Source organism: Phoca vitulina, unplaced genomic scaffold (genome assembly GCF_004348235.1).
Source record: "Phoca vitulina isolate PV1807 unplaced genomic scaffold, GSC_HSeal_1.0 scaffold21, whole genome shotgun sequence".
Lineage (NCBI taxonomy): Eukaryota > Metazoa > Chordata > Mammalia > Carnivora > Phocidae > Phoca > Phoca vitulina.
In genome coordinates, this window is record NW_022589724.1 from 25,735,447 (window position 1) to 25,750,462 (window position 15,016).

Below are 15,016 nucleotides of genomic sequence, written 5' to 3' on the forward strand. Positions count from 1 at the left end.
TTTATCGGAAAATGGAGATTAAAAACAATTCTTAATTACTGTGAGGATTTAATGAGATGATGCAGTAAAGCGCTTAGCGTGGAGCCTGACACATAAGAGCTCAGTGAATGGCGGGTATGAGGATATAGGTGCCCAGAGAGAGAGATGATGTCGATCAACCTCCAGTTATGTTGTGGTTAGGAGTCTCTGAGTTCCTTATGTGGGCAGGCGAAAAATGGAGGGTTCCCAGGAAGAGGAAAGACAGGACATAATGTGGTTTCAGGAAGAGGGAGCTTGTCAGTAGCCTGTGGCCAGGTGCGGAGGCGGCGGAGGGGACTTTAGGACCCTGCGCCCCAGGAGCGCGCGACTGGCAGCAGGGTGCGCGCTGCGCGTGAGGTGAGGGGGAGGGCGCGGCTTTCGCGCCAGCCAGGGACCGCCTCGCGTCCAGCCGCATCTCGGCGGGCGGGGCCGAGCTCCCGGGCCGCAGTGCGATTGGCGGAGGCGCGCGGGCGACGCTGACGGCTGGCACAAGGCCCCGCCCCCGGCCAGCCCCGCCCGCGCGCGCGCCGGCAGGTCGGCAGCCTCGCTCTGGCTCGCGCCGCGCCTCCGCGGCGAGTCCGCGCGTCAGTTGAGCCCGAGCGCGGTTGCGGAGCGGAGGGCTGTGCCCGGCAGAGCGCGCTGACCCGGGGAGGTAGCCGTGCCACGGGCGTCGCCTGAGGAGACTCGGAGCCCGAGACTCGCGCAGCACGATGGCCCCCATTGGCCTCAAAGCCGTGGTCGGAGAGAGTAAGTGGAGTGGGGGATCTTCCCGCGGGCGAGGGCTGCGGCTGCCCGGCAGGAGCGGGGCGCCGTACCTGCCCGCGGCGCCCCGGCCTCCGCGCGGGCTACTCGCCCCGCCCGGCCGGGGGGCTCGGGGCTGGGAGGGTCCCGTTATTCCGGCGCCGCCCTCCTCGCAGGGAAGTCCCTCCCGGCCTCCTGCGGCCGGCGCCCGCTTCCCTGCTTCCCCCGCTCTCCCCTTCCCGCATTCCTCCCCCTGCATCCCACCCCTCCCCTCTTCACCCCATCCTCCTTCACCCATCCCTCCCCTGCATCCCCCTCCCGCTCTTCCCTCTTTACCACCCCATCGCTCCCTCCTCACCCCCATTTCTCTCCCCCTCACCCCATCCCCCCTTCACGCCATTCCTTCTTCCTCCCCCTTCACGAACCCCCAGCACCCCATCCCTCCCCTTCACCTCGCCTTTATCGCCTGCAGCCTATCACCCACCCCTTCTGCACCCATCACCCTCCCCTGCACCTCCATTCTTCTTCACTCCTATCACCTTCCCCCCCCTTCCCCTCTCCCCTTCCTTGCCTTCTTTATTCCCCGAGCTCCCTGATTCCGTTCCGTTTTCTGCCTCCAGTCCCTCCCTCTTTCCCACTCTGCTTGGTGAATCGTGACGAGCGAGATCGCGGCCCGCGCCGCCCCCCCCCCCCCCCCCTCGGGGAGCCCGAGCCGCGGTCCCCGGCTGCGGAGACCCACCTGGGAGCCGCTCGGCGCGCACCGGCCGCGACGCGCCGCTCGCCCTGCCCGGGCCGCTGCTGGCCGCTGGGGAGGAGCAGCCTGTTTTTCCAAAGGCTTGGCTCTGCTAAGCTGAGGCCGCCTCTCTCCTCCTCCCGTTCCGGGGTCGTGGCTGCAAGGGCGGGGTCTTATCTGGGTCCCGAACCGTCTTAAATCACTCGGGAGGAGGCGGAAAGCTTTAGCGTGCGGCGGCAGGAGCGGCCCTGCCCTGCCCAGCACCGCAGTCTGCAGTCTCCCTGTTGGCAGGACTCAGCCCTGGCTTGGCTGGACGTTTCGGGCAGTCGAAACCACTGTTGCAGGGAGGAAATGGTCGTTGATGGGTTTGGATGAAAGGCTCAGCGTAAATGGATTTTTAAAAATGGGTGGGGGTGAGTGTCGGCTGCAGCGGAGTGAGGGCTGTTGGCGATAATATTTGGAAACGGTGTCCTCGGTGCTAAGTAAGATTGGTAATAGGTGTAGACACATAGTGCCTCTTCAATATTATGGCGATTTCTTTAATAAAAAACGTGTGAGGATTTCTGTGGCTTTTGCTACCTCTTTCGGATTTAGGAAAAAATTAAAACTGGGTTTTTCTTTGCAGGAGAGGATAAGAAAGGAAATAGAATAAAAGTGGTGGAAATGACTGTTTCCTTTCCAGTGATTCTGTTATTATAGCCCTCTCTCATCAAATGTTTTTTAGTTGTGTAGCGTTCCTTTTGAGCATCACAACTGTTTTTCTTCCCCAGTTTTTCTGTTAATATATAGGAAATATTCCCACTTGTACAACATTTCCTGACCTATTGCACCAGAAGAAAATTGTCATAAAAACTGAAGCCCAAATGAGCAAGTTTTTAAAAGTGCCCACAATAACACCTGCCCTCCTCATGCAGTGAAGTTTCTGAATCATCTACCTTCTATTTTCTTAGGAGAATCAAGGCGTTTAAGGCTGGAAGGACCCATGAGGGATCCTCTAATGTCATTTTACCTGTGGGAAAGAAATGGAGGCTCATAGCAGTTAAATGACTTGCCAAAATCCGTGTTAATTAATTTTTTAAAACCTGATATCCATTTCCTTGCAATATTAGTAAAAAAAAAAAAAAAACCACTTTCTTCATTATTCTATATACACCATTTCCTTTCAGTAGCCTTTTTAAAGCGTTTTGAAATATGGAATGTTGTGTTACATGTTACATTCTTTCAGATGTTATATTTGAATATTGTATCTTTAAAATAAAAACCTTAAGTGTTATAGAAATAAGTTTTTGCATCCTTTTGCCAGGACCCTTGTTGATGTGGTAGCTCCTTAATACCCCACTCCCCTGCCTTTTTAGAAGCCATCATAAAGGTTAAAAAAAAAAAAAATCAATAATGCAATATGGCCAAAATTTCTTTTCTGAAATAAAGCAAGACCACTGTTTATGGAAAGCAAATCAGTTTTACATAAAATTGGTGAATGTGTGAACAGCATCTGTTCTGATAACATTTGAGTTATGTATAAATTTTGGGAAAAAATATTATTGCAAGTCTTTGTCCATGACACAGGTTAATTCTGGCTCCTAATTTTGGCCAGGGTTTCTAGTTTTTCCTTTCTTTCTCTAAAAATAAAAGTAAAATAAAGAATTTTTTAACCAACACACACCAGTTTATTTTTTTATTTTTTTATTTTTTTTAAGATTTTATTTATTTATTTGAGAGAGAGAGAATGAGAGACAGAGAGCATGAGAGGGAAGAGGATCAGAGGGAGAAGCAGACCCCCCGCTGAGCAGGGAGCCCGATGCGGGACTCGATCCTGGGACTCCAGGATCATGACCTGAGCCGAAGGCAGTCGCTTAGCCAACTGAGCCACCCAGGCGCCCCAACACACACCAGTTTAAATGTCCCCTGTGCCGCCTGGTCTTCCCAATCTAAATTAACACCTGATAGTCACTGTTGATGGTGTTTCCTCATTTTATTTTCTTTGTAGCATTTCAAATTAACTGAAATGATCTTGTTCAGGCTTGTTTTGTTTTTGTGGTTGTTTTTTGTTTGTTTGTTTATTTTGGTATTTCTTTGATTGTTTCATCCACTTGAATGAGAACAGGGTCTTTAAGTGGCATGTTAACCACTGTACTCCATGCTAAGAACAGTGGCTGACTCCCTCAGCCATCAATAAATATTTACTGAATGTCAATGAATGAAGCATACAATGGAGAGCAAGATAAATGTAGTTTTCAGCTACTTGTCACATCTTTCTGATTTGCGTTTGAGAGCGGCAATAGGTGCAGACACAACAGAAGTAGAAGAGGTAGGTCAGCTTTAAGCTGTTCATTCAGCAGTGTTTGTTCACAGCCTGCTAGGAACTATGGGAGACTAAAATATGGGACACTCATACTGTTGTGATAGACATAGACAATCCTGAGGGGCTTTCTCTGTTACTCCCAAGTTTTCCCTGTCACCCCCTCTTCCACTTCCCCGACACAGGATATACTCGGTATATTGCACGTCTTTGTTGTTAGTCTTGCCCAGCTAGACCAGAAGTTCCTTCAGGGGAGAATAGAACTTTGCCTTACTCTTTTGTCTGTCCTTAGTGTTTGAATTAGTGCTTGGGACTCAGTAGATATTGAATGAATGACTTAATCTTTATGTACAGCAATTCAGAGAATGGGCTCTTGGAATTAGACTATCTAGGATAAAATTCTGGCTCACCACCTATTAGCCATGTGACTTTGGCAAATAAGGGAACCTTTTTGCACCTCAATTTCTTAAACTGTAAAATGAGTAATAGCGCCTACCTTGTGGGGTTCTATGAATGTTTGAGATAGTGCAGCACTTAGTATAGTTCTTATCACACAGTAAATTCAGTAAATATTACCATCATGAAAAGATCCACAAAAAGGGTCAGCACGTGTTAGAGGATTTTGAGCACAAGATAGACTAGCTCTGCCCTCTGGGGCCAGAGTTTTGGGGGAGAAAGGAGTCTCAGATAAATTTCGTCTTGAAAGGGGCACCTGGGTGGCTCAGTTGGTTAAGTGTCTGCCTTAGGCTCAGGTCCTGGGATCGAGTCCTGCATCAGGCTCCCTGCTCAATGGGGAGCCTGCTTCTCCCTCTCCCTCGGCTCCTCCTCCCTGCTTGTGCTCTCTCTCAAATAAATAAACAAAATCTTTAAAAAAATTTTCTTGACAGAGGTGCAAATGAACTGGAAAATGGGAGAGTTGGCCTGAAGAACCTATGGACAAATTGCAATCTGACCCAACTTCTATTTCCAGTTCTACTCTTTATCTTTACCCTTTCTTCTTTATTTTCTTTCTATAAGATGTATTTGTTTTCTGCTCTCTATGAAGAGATTATAAGGGAAAGGTGGATTTCATTTTCTGTGGCGTTTTATATCTATTTTATGTTAATAGATGACGTTTCGGTATGTAAATCCCATGTTGTAATCCAGAGTTTATTTCTGTTCCCTGAAGTTTTTTCAGTGTGTTACAATGATGCAAGGAGTTCAAAATGTACTATTTCTCTTTCTTGTTGTTTCCTAGCTGCTAGCAATTTCTCCTCATGTTTGTTTGTAAGAATCACATTCCTCTGGAAAAGAATGCAGTTTCGATTTGCACATTAAGCACATACCTTTTTCAGATGGGTCCATGATTCATAGGATGTGTCAGAAATTGAGAGGACACCTAGATAGAAGCAGTCTTCATTCATTCTTACACTTCTCTTTTTTCTGTAGAAACTTTGGTTAGCATACATATAACAAGTATTTTTTGAAATATATTACATACATGCTGTATTTTTTCCAGTTTTAAAATCTAGGTATAATTTGCATACAGTAAAATTCACCCTTTTTAGTGAACAGCTCTTCACATTTCAGCCATTACATACAGTTATGTAACCAACAAAATACCCAAAATTCAGAACAATGTCATTACCCCCTCAAATTCCCTTGTGCTGCCCTTTCTAGTCAACCTCTCCTTCCACCCCCAGACCGGGGCAAACACTGAGCTGTTTTCTGTCCCTATAGTTTTGCCTCTTCCAGAATGTCACATCAATGGAATCATACAGTATGTACCTTTTTGAATATGACCTCTTTAACCTTAGTATGATGTGCTTGAGAGTCATCATGTTGCATGTGTCTATAGTTTGTTCCTTTTTTGTTGACTGCTGTTCTTTTGTGTGGATGCACTACTTGGGTTATCACTTTGCCAGCACTTTGCCACTTCTAGTTAGTTATTTGCATTTGGACAATTGCATTCACACACAGGTTTCTGTGTGAACAGATCATTTGGATATGTAAATATCTAGGAGTGGAATTAATGGGTCATATGATAAGTGTATGTTTAACTTTATAAGAAACTGTCAAATTGTTTTCCAAAGCCATTTTACATTCCTACCAGCATCCTTGTTAGTACATGCTATTATATGTTTTAAAAATTTTAGCCATTCCGGGGAGCCTGGGTGGCTCAAGTTGGTTAAGCATCCGACTCTTGATCTCAGCTCAGGTTTTGATCTCAGGGTGGTGAGTTCAAGCCCAGCGTTGGCCTCCATGCTGGGCGTGGAGCCTACTCTAAATAAATAAATAAATAAAGCCATTCTGATAGGTATTGGTATGATGGTTTTTTTTTTTTTTTTTTTTAAGATTTATTTATTTATTTATTTGAGAGAGAGAGGGAGAGAAGCAGGCTCCCTGCTGAGCAGGAAGCCTGATTCGAGGGCTCCATCCCAGGAGTCTGGGATCATGACCTGAGCCGAAGGCAGATGCTTAACCCACTGAGCTACCCAGGTTCCTCTGTATGATGGTTTTAATTTGCCTTTTGCTAATGACTGATGGTGAAGAGAAGCATTTTTCCATGTATTTAGTGTCATCTGTATATCTTTGGTGAAATGTCCAAATGTTTTGCATATTTTTTATTGGGTTATTTTCTTATGACTGAGTTTTAAGAGATCTTTATAATTCTAGGTGCAAGTCCTTTATCAGTTATATGATTTACAGATCTTTTCTCACAGTTGTGTCTTGTCTTTTCATTCTGTGAACAGTATTTTTCAGAGAAGAAGTTCTAATTTATCAGTTTTTTTTATGGATTGTGTTTTTGGTATCCTATCTAAGAAATCCTTGCCCAGCCCAAATTCACAAAGCTTTTGTGTTTCATAAATTTTTTGTGTTTTCTTCTAGAAGTTTTATAGTTTTAGGCCTTATATTTAATCTTTGATCCATTTTGAGTTAATTTTTTTGTGTTGTGTGATTTAGGAGGTTCATTTGTGTGTGTATGAATTTTTTTTGTATGTGAGTGTCCAGTTCTAGCCCCATTTGTTGAAAAGACTATCCATTTTCCCATTAAATTGTCTTTATTCTTTGTTGAAAATCAGTTGGCCATATATGGGTGGATCCATTTCTAGACTCACTGTTCTGTTTCATTGATCTATATGTATGCTTTCACCAACATCCACTCTGTGCCAATTACTGTAGCTTTAAAGTAAGACTGGAAACCAGGTATTGTGAGTTCTCCAGCTTTGTTTTTCTTTTTCATAATTGTTTCGGTTCATTTGCTTTTCCATATAAATTATAGAATCAGCATATCTGGGATGCCTGGGTGGCTCAGTCGGTTAAGCATCTGCCTTCAGCTCAGGTCATGATTCCGGAGTCCTGGGATTGAGTCCCACATCTGGTGGGCTCCTTGCTCAGCGGGGCTCCTGCTTCTCCCTCAGCCTGCCGCTCCCCCTGCTTGTGCTCTCTCTCTCTGACAAGTAAATAAATAAAATCTTTAAAAGAAAAAAAGAATCAGCATATCTATTTCTATTTAAAAAATCTTTCTGGGGTTTTGATTGGAATTGTGTTGAATCTATAGATCCGTTTGGGAAGAATTGACATTTTAACAAATTTACTTTTAATATTTTAGTTTCTTAGGTATATTGCAATGTGAAAATCATAATTCTTCAGCTTCACAAATAAGGGAGCAGCCCTATGAAGAGAATTGCATATAGTTTAGCAAAGTTGTGGAATACAAAGTCAGATATATTACAAAAATCTATATAGAAATTGAAATTTAAAATAGTACCATTTACAGTAGAATGAAAAAAATGAGATATTTAGTATAAATCTAATGGAATATGTTCTAGATCTATATGCTGAAAGCTGTAAAACACTGATGAAAGAAATCAAAGAAGGCTTAAATAAATGAAGTGATATACCATATTCATGGAATGAAGAATTTATGTTACATTTATTTTTATCTTATTTTTATTTTTTTAAATATGTCTTTTCAATTCTCTTGGGTGGGTACCTAGGAATAGAATTGCTGGGTCATATAGTAACTATATTTAACTCTTTGAGGAAAGAGTTACCATTTCCTTTCCCAAAGTGGCTGCACATTCCCGCCAGCAGTGTATAAAGATTCCAATTTCTTTTTTTTTTTTTTTTAAAGATTTTATTTATTTATTTGACAGAGACACAGCGAGAGAGGGAACACAAGCAGGGGGAGTGGGAGAGGGAGAAGCAGGCTTCCCGCTGAGCAGGGAGCCCGATGCGGGGCTCGATCCCAGGACCCTGGGATCATGACCTGAGCCGAAGGCAGACACTTAATGACTGAGCCACCCAGGCGCCCCAAGATTCCAATTTCATAACGTCCTTGCCAACACTTGTTATTATCTGTCTTTTTGTTACAGCCATCCTTGTGGGTATGGAGTGGTATTCCATTGTGGTTTTAATTTGCATTTCCCTGATGGCTAGTGATAAGCATTTTATTCATGTGTTTATTGGCCATTTGTATATCTTCTTTGAAAAGATGTCTACACAGATCCTTTGCCCATTTTTATTTATGTATTTATTATGTTTAATTTTTAGAAGGGGGGAGGGACAGAGGGAGAGAGAATCCTAAGCAGGCTTCACACCCAGTGTGGAACCCCATGCAGGGCTCAATCTCACAATCCTGAGATCATGGTCTGAACCAAAATCAAGAGTCAGACACTTAACTGGCTGAGCCACCCAGGTGTCCCTCCTTTGCCCATTTTTTTTTTAAAGATTTTATTTATTTGACAGAGAGAGAGTGAGTGAGAGAAGGAGCAGGGGGAGGAGCAGAGGGAGAGGGAGGAGCAGACTCCCTGCTGAGCAGGGAGCCCAATGTGGGGCTCAATCCCAGGACCCTGGGACCATGACCTGAGCCAAAGGCAGATGCCCAACGGACTGAGCCACCCAGGGGCCCTTCTTTGCCCATTTTTAAATTAGATTGTTAAAATTACATTTCTAATCTACATATTATTTTCATTTGAAGTTATTATTTTTACTCTGTCTTTTAAATGTAAAAGTGGAAAGCTTCAATAAACGGTATGTACTTAAATCTAACCAGTTATCTATTTCATTAATCTTCTACCTTTTATCTTTTTTCTGTATACTTTTGATTCAAAACAACTTTTTCTTGGGGCACCTGGGTGGCTCAGTCCATTAAGCGTCTGACTTCAGCTCAGGTCACGATCTCAGGGTCCTAGGATTGGCCCTGTATTGGGCTCCCCACTCAGCAGGGAGTCTGTTTCTCCTCTCCCTCTGCCCCTTCCCCCCACTTGTGTGCAAGCGCTATCATGCTCTCTCTCTTAAATAAATAAAGTCTTTAAAAACACAAAAACCCCAACTTTTTCTTGTAGTGGTTGTGATTCGGTCCTTTTAGACAATTCATTTAAAATTTAAAAGTTATTGTTGCTGAGTGGTCCCATTTTGTCTTTATTTCCAGTTTATTAATTATATTTTTAAAATTCCTTATTTAAGGGCGCCTTGGTGGCTCAGTTACTTGAGCGTCTGACTCTTGATTTCAGCTCTGGTCATAATCTCAGGGATCTGGGATTGGAGCCCTGAGTGGGCCTCCCAGCTCAGCACGGAGTCTACTTCAGATTCTTTCCCTCTCCCTCCCTCTCTGCCCCTCCCATCACCTGTGTGCACGGGTGCACTGTCTCTCTCTCTTTCAAATAAATAAATAAATACATAAATAAAGTCTTAAAAAAAAAAACCAACCTCCTGGTGCGCCTGGGTGGCACAGTCAGTTAAGTGTCCAACTCTTGGTTTCAGCTCAAGATCTCAGGGTTGTGGGATCCAGCCCAGCATTGGGCTCCACCCTTAGCATGGAATCTGCTTAAGATTCTTTCTCCCTCTGCCCCTCCCCCTTTTCTAAAATAAATACATACATAAATAAATTAATTGATTAATTTTTTTAAAACCTCCTTATTTATTTATATTATATTACGTTATATTTTATTTTTAGTAGGCTCCATGCCCAACATGGGGCTTGAACTCATGACTCCAAGAGTCACATGCTCTACTGACTGAGCCAGCCAGGTGCCCCTAAACTCCTTCCTTTTTTAAGGGATTCTAACATTGTTGTCTTACAGATACTACAAAAAATAGTTACAATTGTGATAAGAATTACAAAGAAATGGTACAGGACACTATGAACACATTTAACAGGGAGGCCTGGCATAAGTCAGGGAAGGTTAGAGAAAGCTTCCCTGAGGAAGTGATATTTGAACTACTTCCGTTTAGTTCCAGCTTACTAAGAGTTCGTTTTTTAAATAGTATTAACTATTTCAGTTTCTTTTGAAATGATCATATGCTTTTTCTTATTTAATCTATTAATGTAATCAAATTAATTATAATATTGGATATCATTGCATTTCTGAAACAAAGTTTACTTTGTTGTCATGTATAATCCTTTTTCTGTATTGTTAAATTCTACTTATTATTTTTGCATATATATTAATATTGGAGCCCTCTGGCTATTCTTGGATCATTTCAATTATATTCCCATGTTGGGAATGATGTTGTCAAATAAATACATAAAATCTTTAAATTCTTTAAAAAAAAAGTCGATCCCACGATCCTGAGATGAAACCAAGAGTCAGACACTTAATGACTATGCCACCCAGGCGCCCCTTAATTGTCTTTTTTTTATTATTATTATTTTTTAATTTATTTTTTTAAAGACTTTATTTATTTGAGAGAGAGAGAGAGAGAGCATGAGCAGGGTAGGGGCAGAGGGAGAGGGAGAAGCAGACTCCCTGCTGAGCAGGGGCCCAATGTGGGGCTCAGTCCCTGGACCCTGGGATCATGACCTGAGCTGAAGGCAGGCACTTAACTGACTGAGCCACCCAAGTGCCCCCCTTGTCTTTTTTAAAAAAACAGTTTTTTCCTTCTATGTTGTGTGCATATGTGTTCTTATTCTAATTTCTTGAATCAAATGATTGGTTAATTTTTTTCCTCACAAAGTATCAAAGGATATGAATTTTCATCTGAGTACAGCTTTGGCTTGCCATTTTTTAATTTGTTTGTTTGTTTATTTTAGAGCACACAAGAGGTAGGGAGGGCAGAGGGGGAGAGAGAGAATCTTAAGCAAGCTCCACGCCCAGCACGGAGCCTGACACGGGGCTCCTCGATCTCACCACCCTGAGATCATGACCTGAGCTGAAATCAAGAGTCAGAGACTTGGGTGCCTGGGTGGCTCAGTTGGTTAAGCGACTGCCTTTGGCTTGGGTTGTGATTCTGGAGTCCCAGGATTGAGTCCCGTGTCGGGCTCCCTGCTCAGCAGGGAGTCTGCTTCTCCCTCTGACTCTCCCCCCTCTCATGCTCTCTCTCAAATAAATAAATAAAATCTTAAAAAAAAAAAAAAAAAAGAGTCAGAGGCTTAACTGACTGAGCCATCCAAGCGTGTTCCCCGCCTCTTTTTTAGCAGTTTAAATTGGGGCAAAATTCCCTAAGAGGTGGTTTGGGACTCAGGTAACATGTGTTACCCATCAGATGTAAGAGCATGTATCTGCCACAGGATCTATAAAGGGCTTATTGAATGTGCACTGAAAGATATTTTCTCTGGCTTTTTTGGCATGTAGCACCTCTTAGACAAAACAGGTGTTTGGCAGCTAATGAAGTATCTTTTCTTTAGTGGAGCAGTCAGGTCAAATTTTATAGTCATCACTAGCAATTCAACAGCCATAAAATTTGAACCCTAGTCCCATGGCTCACCTATATGAGAAATGCTTGGAGAATCCCTAGCTTGATCTTTTTGATTGCTTCAACAAGTTAGTTGCTGCTGTGCAGGGCTGTTCCTAGCACTAAAGTTAGGGTGAGGTGTCTAAGACTTCACCTGAATTTCAACATGTAAGAGTTTTACTTACCTTTTTCCCCTCTATGCATTTTTTGGAGTGTGTGTGTGTGTGTGTGTATTTTTTTTTAATGAGAAGCAGTATTGGGTAAGTGGAAAAAATTCTGGACCAGAAATCAGAATATCCAGCTGACAGTCCCAGTTCTCACACTTAGTGGCTAGGTGACCTGGACACCTCTTTTTATTAAACCTCTTTTTTAATTGGGAATGCTGATCTCAGCATCACACAATTCTTTCAAGGCTCACATTAAATAATATACAAAAAATTGCTTGGAAGACAATAAAGAGTCACTATAAGGAGCTTTATTACTTTACAGATAAAATTCCAGAGATTAGTTTATTGCTCAAGGTTAGTGAATAAGTTATTAGAAGAGTCAAGGAAATGAATCACTATGCTTTTGATAGACACAGGATCTAATAATCACTAGACAACAGCTAGCTGTTGTCCATTCTGATGCCCTTTGGGAGAGTTTGCATTGCTTAAAACAAAGCGATTTGCTTCTGATATACACTGATCTGATCTTAATATGTGTCTCTGGGGCTCTGAAGCAGGAGTAACTACTGATGGCTCAAATTGCAAGCTCTCAGAGGGCAGATTTCCAGTTTCCCTTTTTTTTTCTGTTTCTCATATGCCACTGATATTTCACTTTATTTATTTATTTTTAAGTAAACTCTACATCCATTGTGGAGCTCGAACTCACAACCCCAAGATCAAGAGTCTCATGCTCTACCAACTGAGCCAGCCGGTGCCCCATGATGTTTCACTTTAAATCTCTACTAATTATTTGGCCTAAAAGCTGACCTTGTAGGAAGTGAATGAGATATTAAGTATTTATCACACTAGGAAAACCCATTTCAATCTTGGGAAGAGCAACAACAAAATTAGAGAGAGATGGAGAAAAGTAGAGAAAAACAAACAAATTTTTAAAAAATTCCTGGAGCCTAGCTGTGAAGATAACAGATTTGAGTCAGACTTTCCAACAGTCACTCCTTGTTTGGAGGATTTCTGAGATGTCAGAGAAACCCCAACCATATATCACAGCTTGTTTCCATTTCAGCATGCTTCAGAGGGTTCTGGGACCAAGTGTTTCCATTCATTCAACCAGTATTTATGCAGTCTCCTCTGTGCCAGAAGCTGTGCTAAGGGCAGCAGATATAATGGCATATAAGTAGATCTGGTCCTAGTGGGATTCAGACAGGCAATGGTAGCACATCGGGGTAAGTGCCCTGAGAGGGGCACGATGGTGTGATGATATTGGAGCATATGGGGGAGCCTCCGACAAGGCTGGGGAATGAGGGAGGCTGAGGGAGACCTGGAGGATGAGAGGAGTTAGCCAGAAGGATGGTGTTGGTGGGGCCCGGGGGAGAGTCAGTCAAGTGGATGAATGTCCCAGCTTGGCAAGAGAATGAGAAAGAAAAGTTCAATGTGGCTGGAGCTATGGGGTGAGGGAGTGTGCAGAGAGAAGTTGGAGAGGTGCTTGGGGCTTTCTTACCCTTGTGAAGGACTTTTATCTTTATTCCAGGAACAGTAGAATACCACTGACGGTTTTAAGTCAGGAGGAGACATGGTTAGAATTTAGTTTAGGGGGTGCCTGGCTGGCTCAGTCAGTAGAGCATCTGACTCTTGATCTCAGGGTCATGAGTTCAGGCCCCACATTGGGCGTGGAGCTACTTAAAAATTTAAAAAAATTTTTTTTTAATTTAGAAAGATCTTTGGTTGCTGCATGGAGGCTGGTGGGAGGGAGGGAGACTGAGCGCAGAGGATCCCATTAGGAAGCTCCTGTGGTGACCCAGGCAGAAGCTCTGCCAGGGATGGAGAAGTAGCAGTGGCTGGAGAGAAGGCTGACATGAAGGGGTCATTGGAGGTAGAAGGGTGGGGTCATCATGAATGCTTGGATGTGCAGGATGAGGAAAAGGAGTTGGGAAAGATTCCATTTTCTGGCTTGGGCAGCCAGTTGTAAGGTTGTGCCATTCACTGAGATATGAAAGGAGAAGAAACAGGTTTGCAGATGTGCCCAGAAGGTCTGGGCTGGAGATTTGGATTGGGGCGTCATCAGGTCACTGAACCTGTGAGATCAGATCAGATCACAGAGGAGAGGGTGTAGGCCAGAAGACGGCCTGGGTTTCCCCCCAAGGGACACCAGCATTTCGGATGGACATAGGAAGAGTAGCCAGCCGCCTTGAGAGTCAGAGTCAAGAAGGTGAATCTAGCAGAGCAGTGTCTATGATTTTGTGACTCACCGGACCCATCTTCAAACTGTCTGAAAGCAAGCTTGAGCCGGCAACCCAGACTCCTCGTTTAAGAGTGAGTCTTTGCTCTCCAAGCTGGGAGGCTTGGCACTTGGGTACTTTTCCAGAGTTTTTCTCTCTCTCTTTTTTTAAAATTTTATTTATTTATTTGACAGAGAGAGAGACACAGCAAGAGAGGGAACACAAGCAGGGGGAGTGGGAGAGGGAGAAGCAGGCTTCCCGCGGAGCAGGGAGCCCGATGCGGGGCTCAATCCCAGGACCCTGGGGTCACGACCTGAACCGAAGGCAGACGCTTAACGACTGAGCCACCCAGGCGCCCCTCTCTCTGTGTCTTAAAGTCTGTATGAACTTCATTGTTCAGGATTGTTGGAGGAAATGAGGATATAGTTGTAAAGCTCTGAGGATTTGGGATTTATACTATGTCAAGGTGGCATCAAAGTATAGAATCTTGGCTCTGGGAACGATCTTAGAAGTGTCTAGTCCAGACTCCCACCCAGAGCAGGAAGTCAGATTGTACTAGTCTGTTGGATGAAACACGGTGGCAGGTTTTTTTCCCTTCTCTGTGGCTGTTGGGGACAAAGTATTATTTTCATGTCTGTGCCACTGTAGATTTTCACAGTGACAGGTATAAGCTACTAGCAGTGTTACAGTAGTGAGGGAGGAAAGGCCACTTCTACTGTGCTTAGATGTAGCTCAGGACTTTCCAGTTGATTCTAATCCAGTCACAGATGATCCTCATGAACTTCCTTTAATGGCAGTAGGAACAAAGCTGCTTCTGTTTGGCAGCTGAGGGGGGGGAAGGAAGACCTTTTAGGCTTAGATGGTTTTCAGAGCCCCCGTACTGAGAGTGATACAGCGAAGCAGAGCTTGGCCCCTGCTCTCATAGTGCCTTTTTCACCCATCTTCTTGAGTCCTAGGTGTAGCCCTAGGAGAGGAAGGAAAGAGGCCTCTCGCTGGTGTCCAGACACATCAATATTGCTGGGACTAGTTGCTAGGGATTTGAGGAAAATAAAACATTGCAGCTGAGCAAGAGTTGCCCTCTGCTCTGTTCATTTCACATTCTAGGCTTTCCACAATAGACTGCTGTGAGGCTGACCCGTTAAAAATTACTCAGTCTGCAGACCTAATCATGTTTTGGGTAAAA

At 43.7% G+C, this 15,016-nt stretch overlaps 1 protein-coding gene across 2 annotated transcripts in view; it reads left to right on the forward strand.

The window, feature by feature from the left end:
• Positions 1–542: 542 nt before the first annotated feature.
• The window catches only part of STXBP1 (syntaxin binding protein 1), a 71,029-nt gene continuing 56,555 nt past the window's right edge, over positions 543–15,016 (forward strand). The window contains exon 1 of one of the 2 annotated variants that reach the window (XM_032418189.1): positions 543–765. In XM_032418189.1, the coding sequence (XP_032274080.1) occupies positions 729–765 (37 nt within the window). In that variant the 5' untranslated portion in view covers positions 543–728. The remainder of the gene's footprint in view (positions 766–15,016) is intronic. The other variant, XM_032418190.1, reaches the window with a different exon arrangement.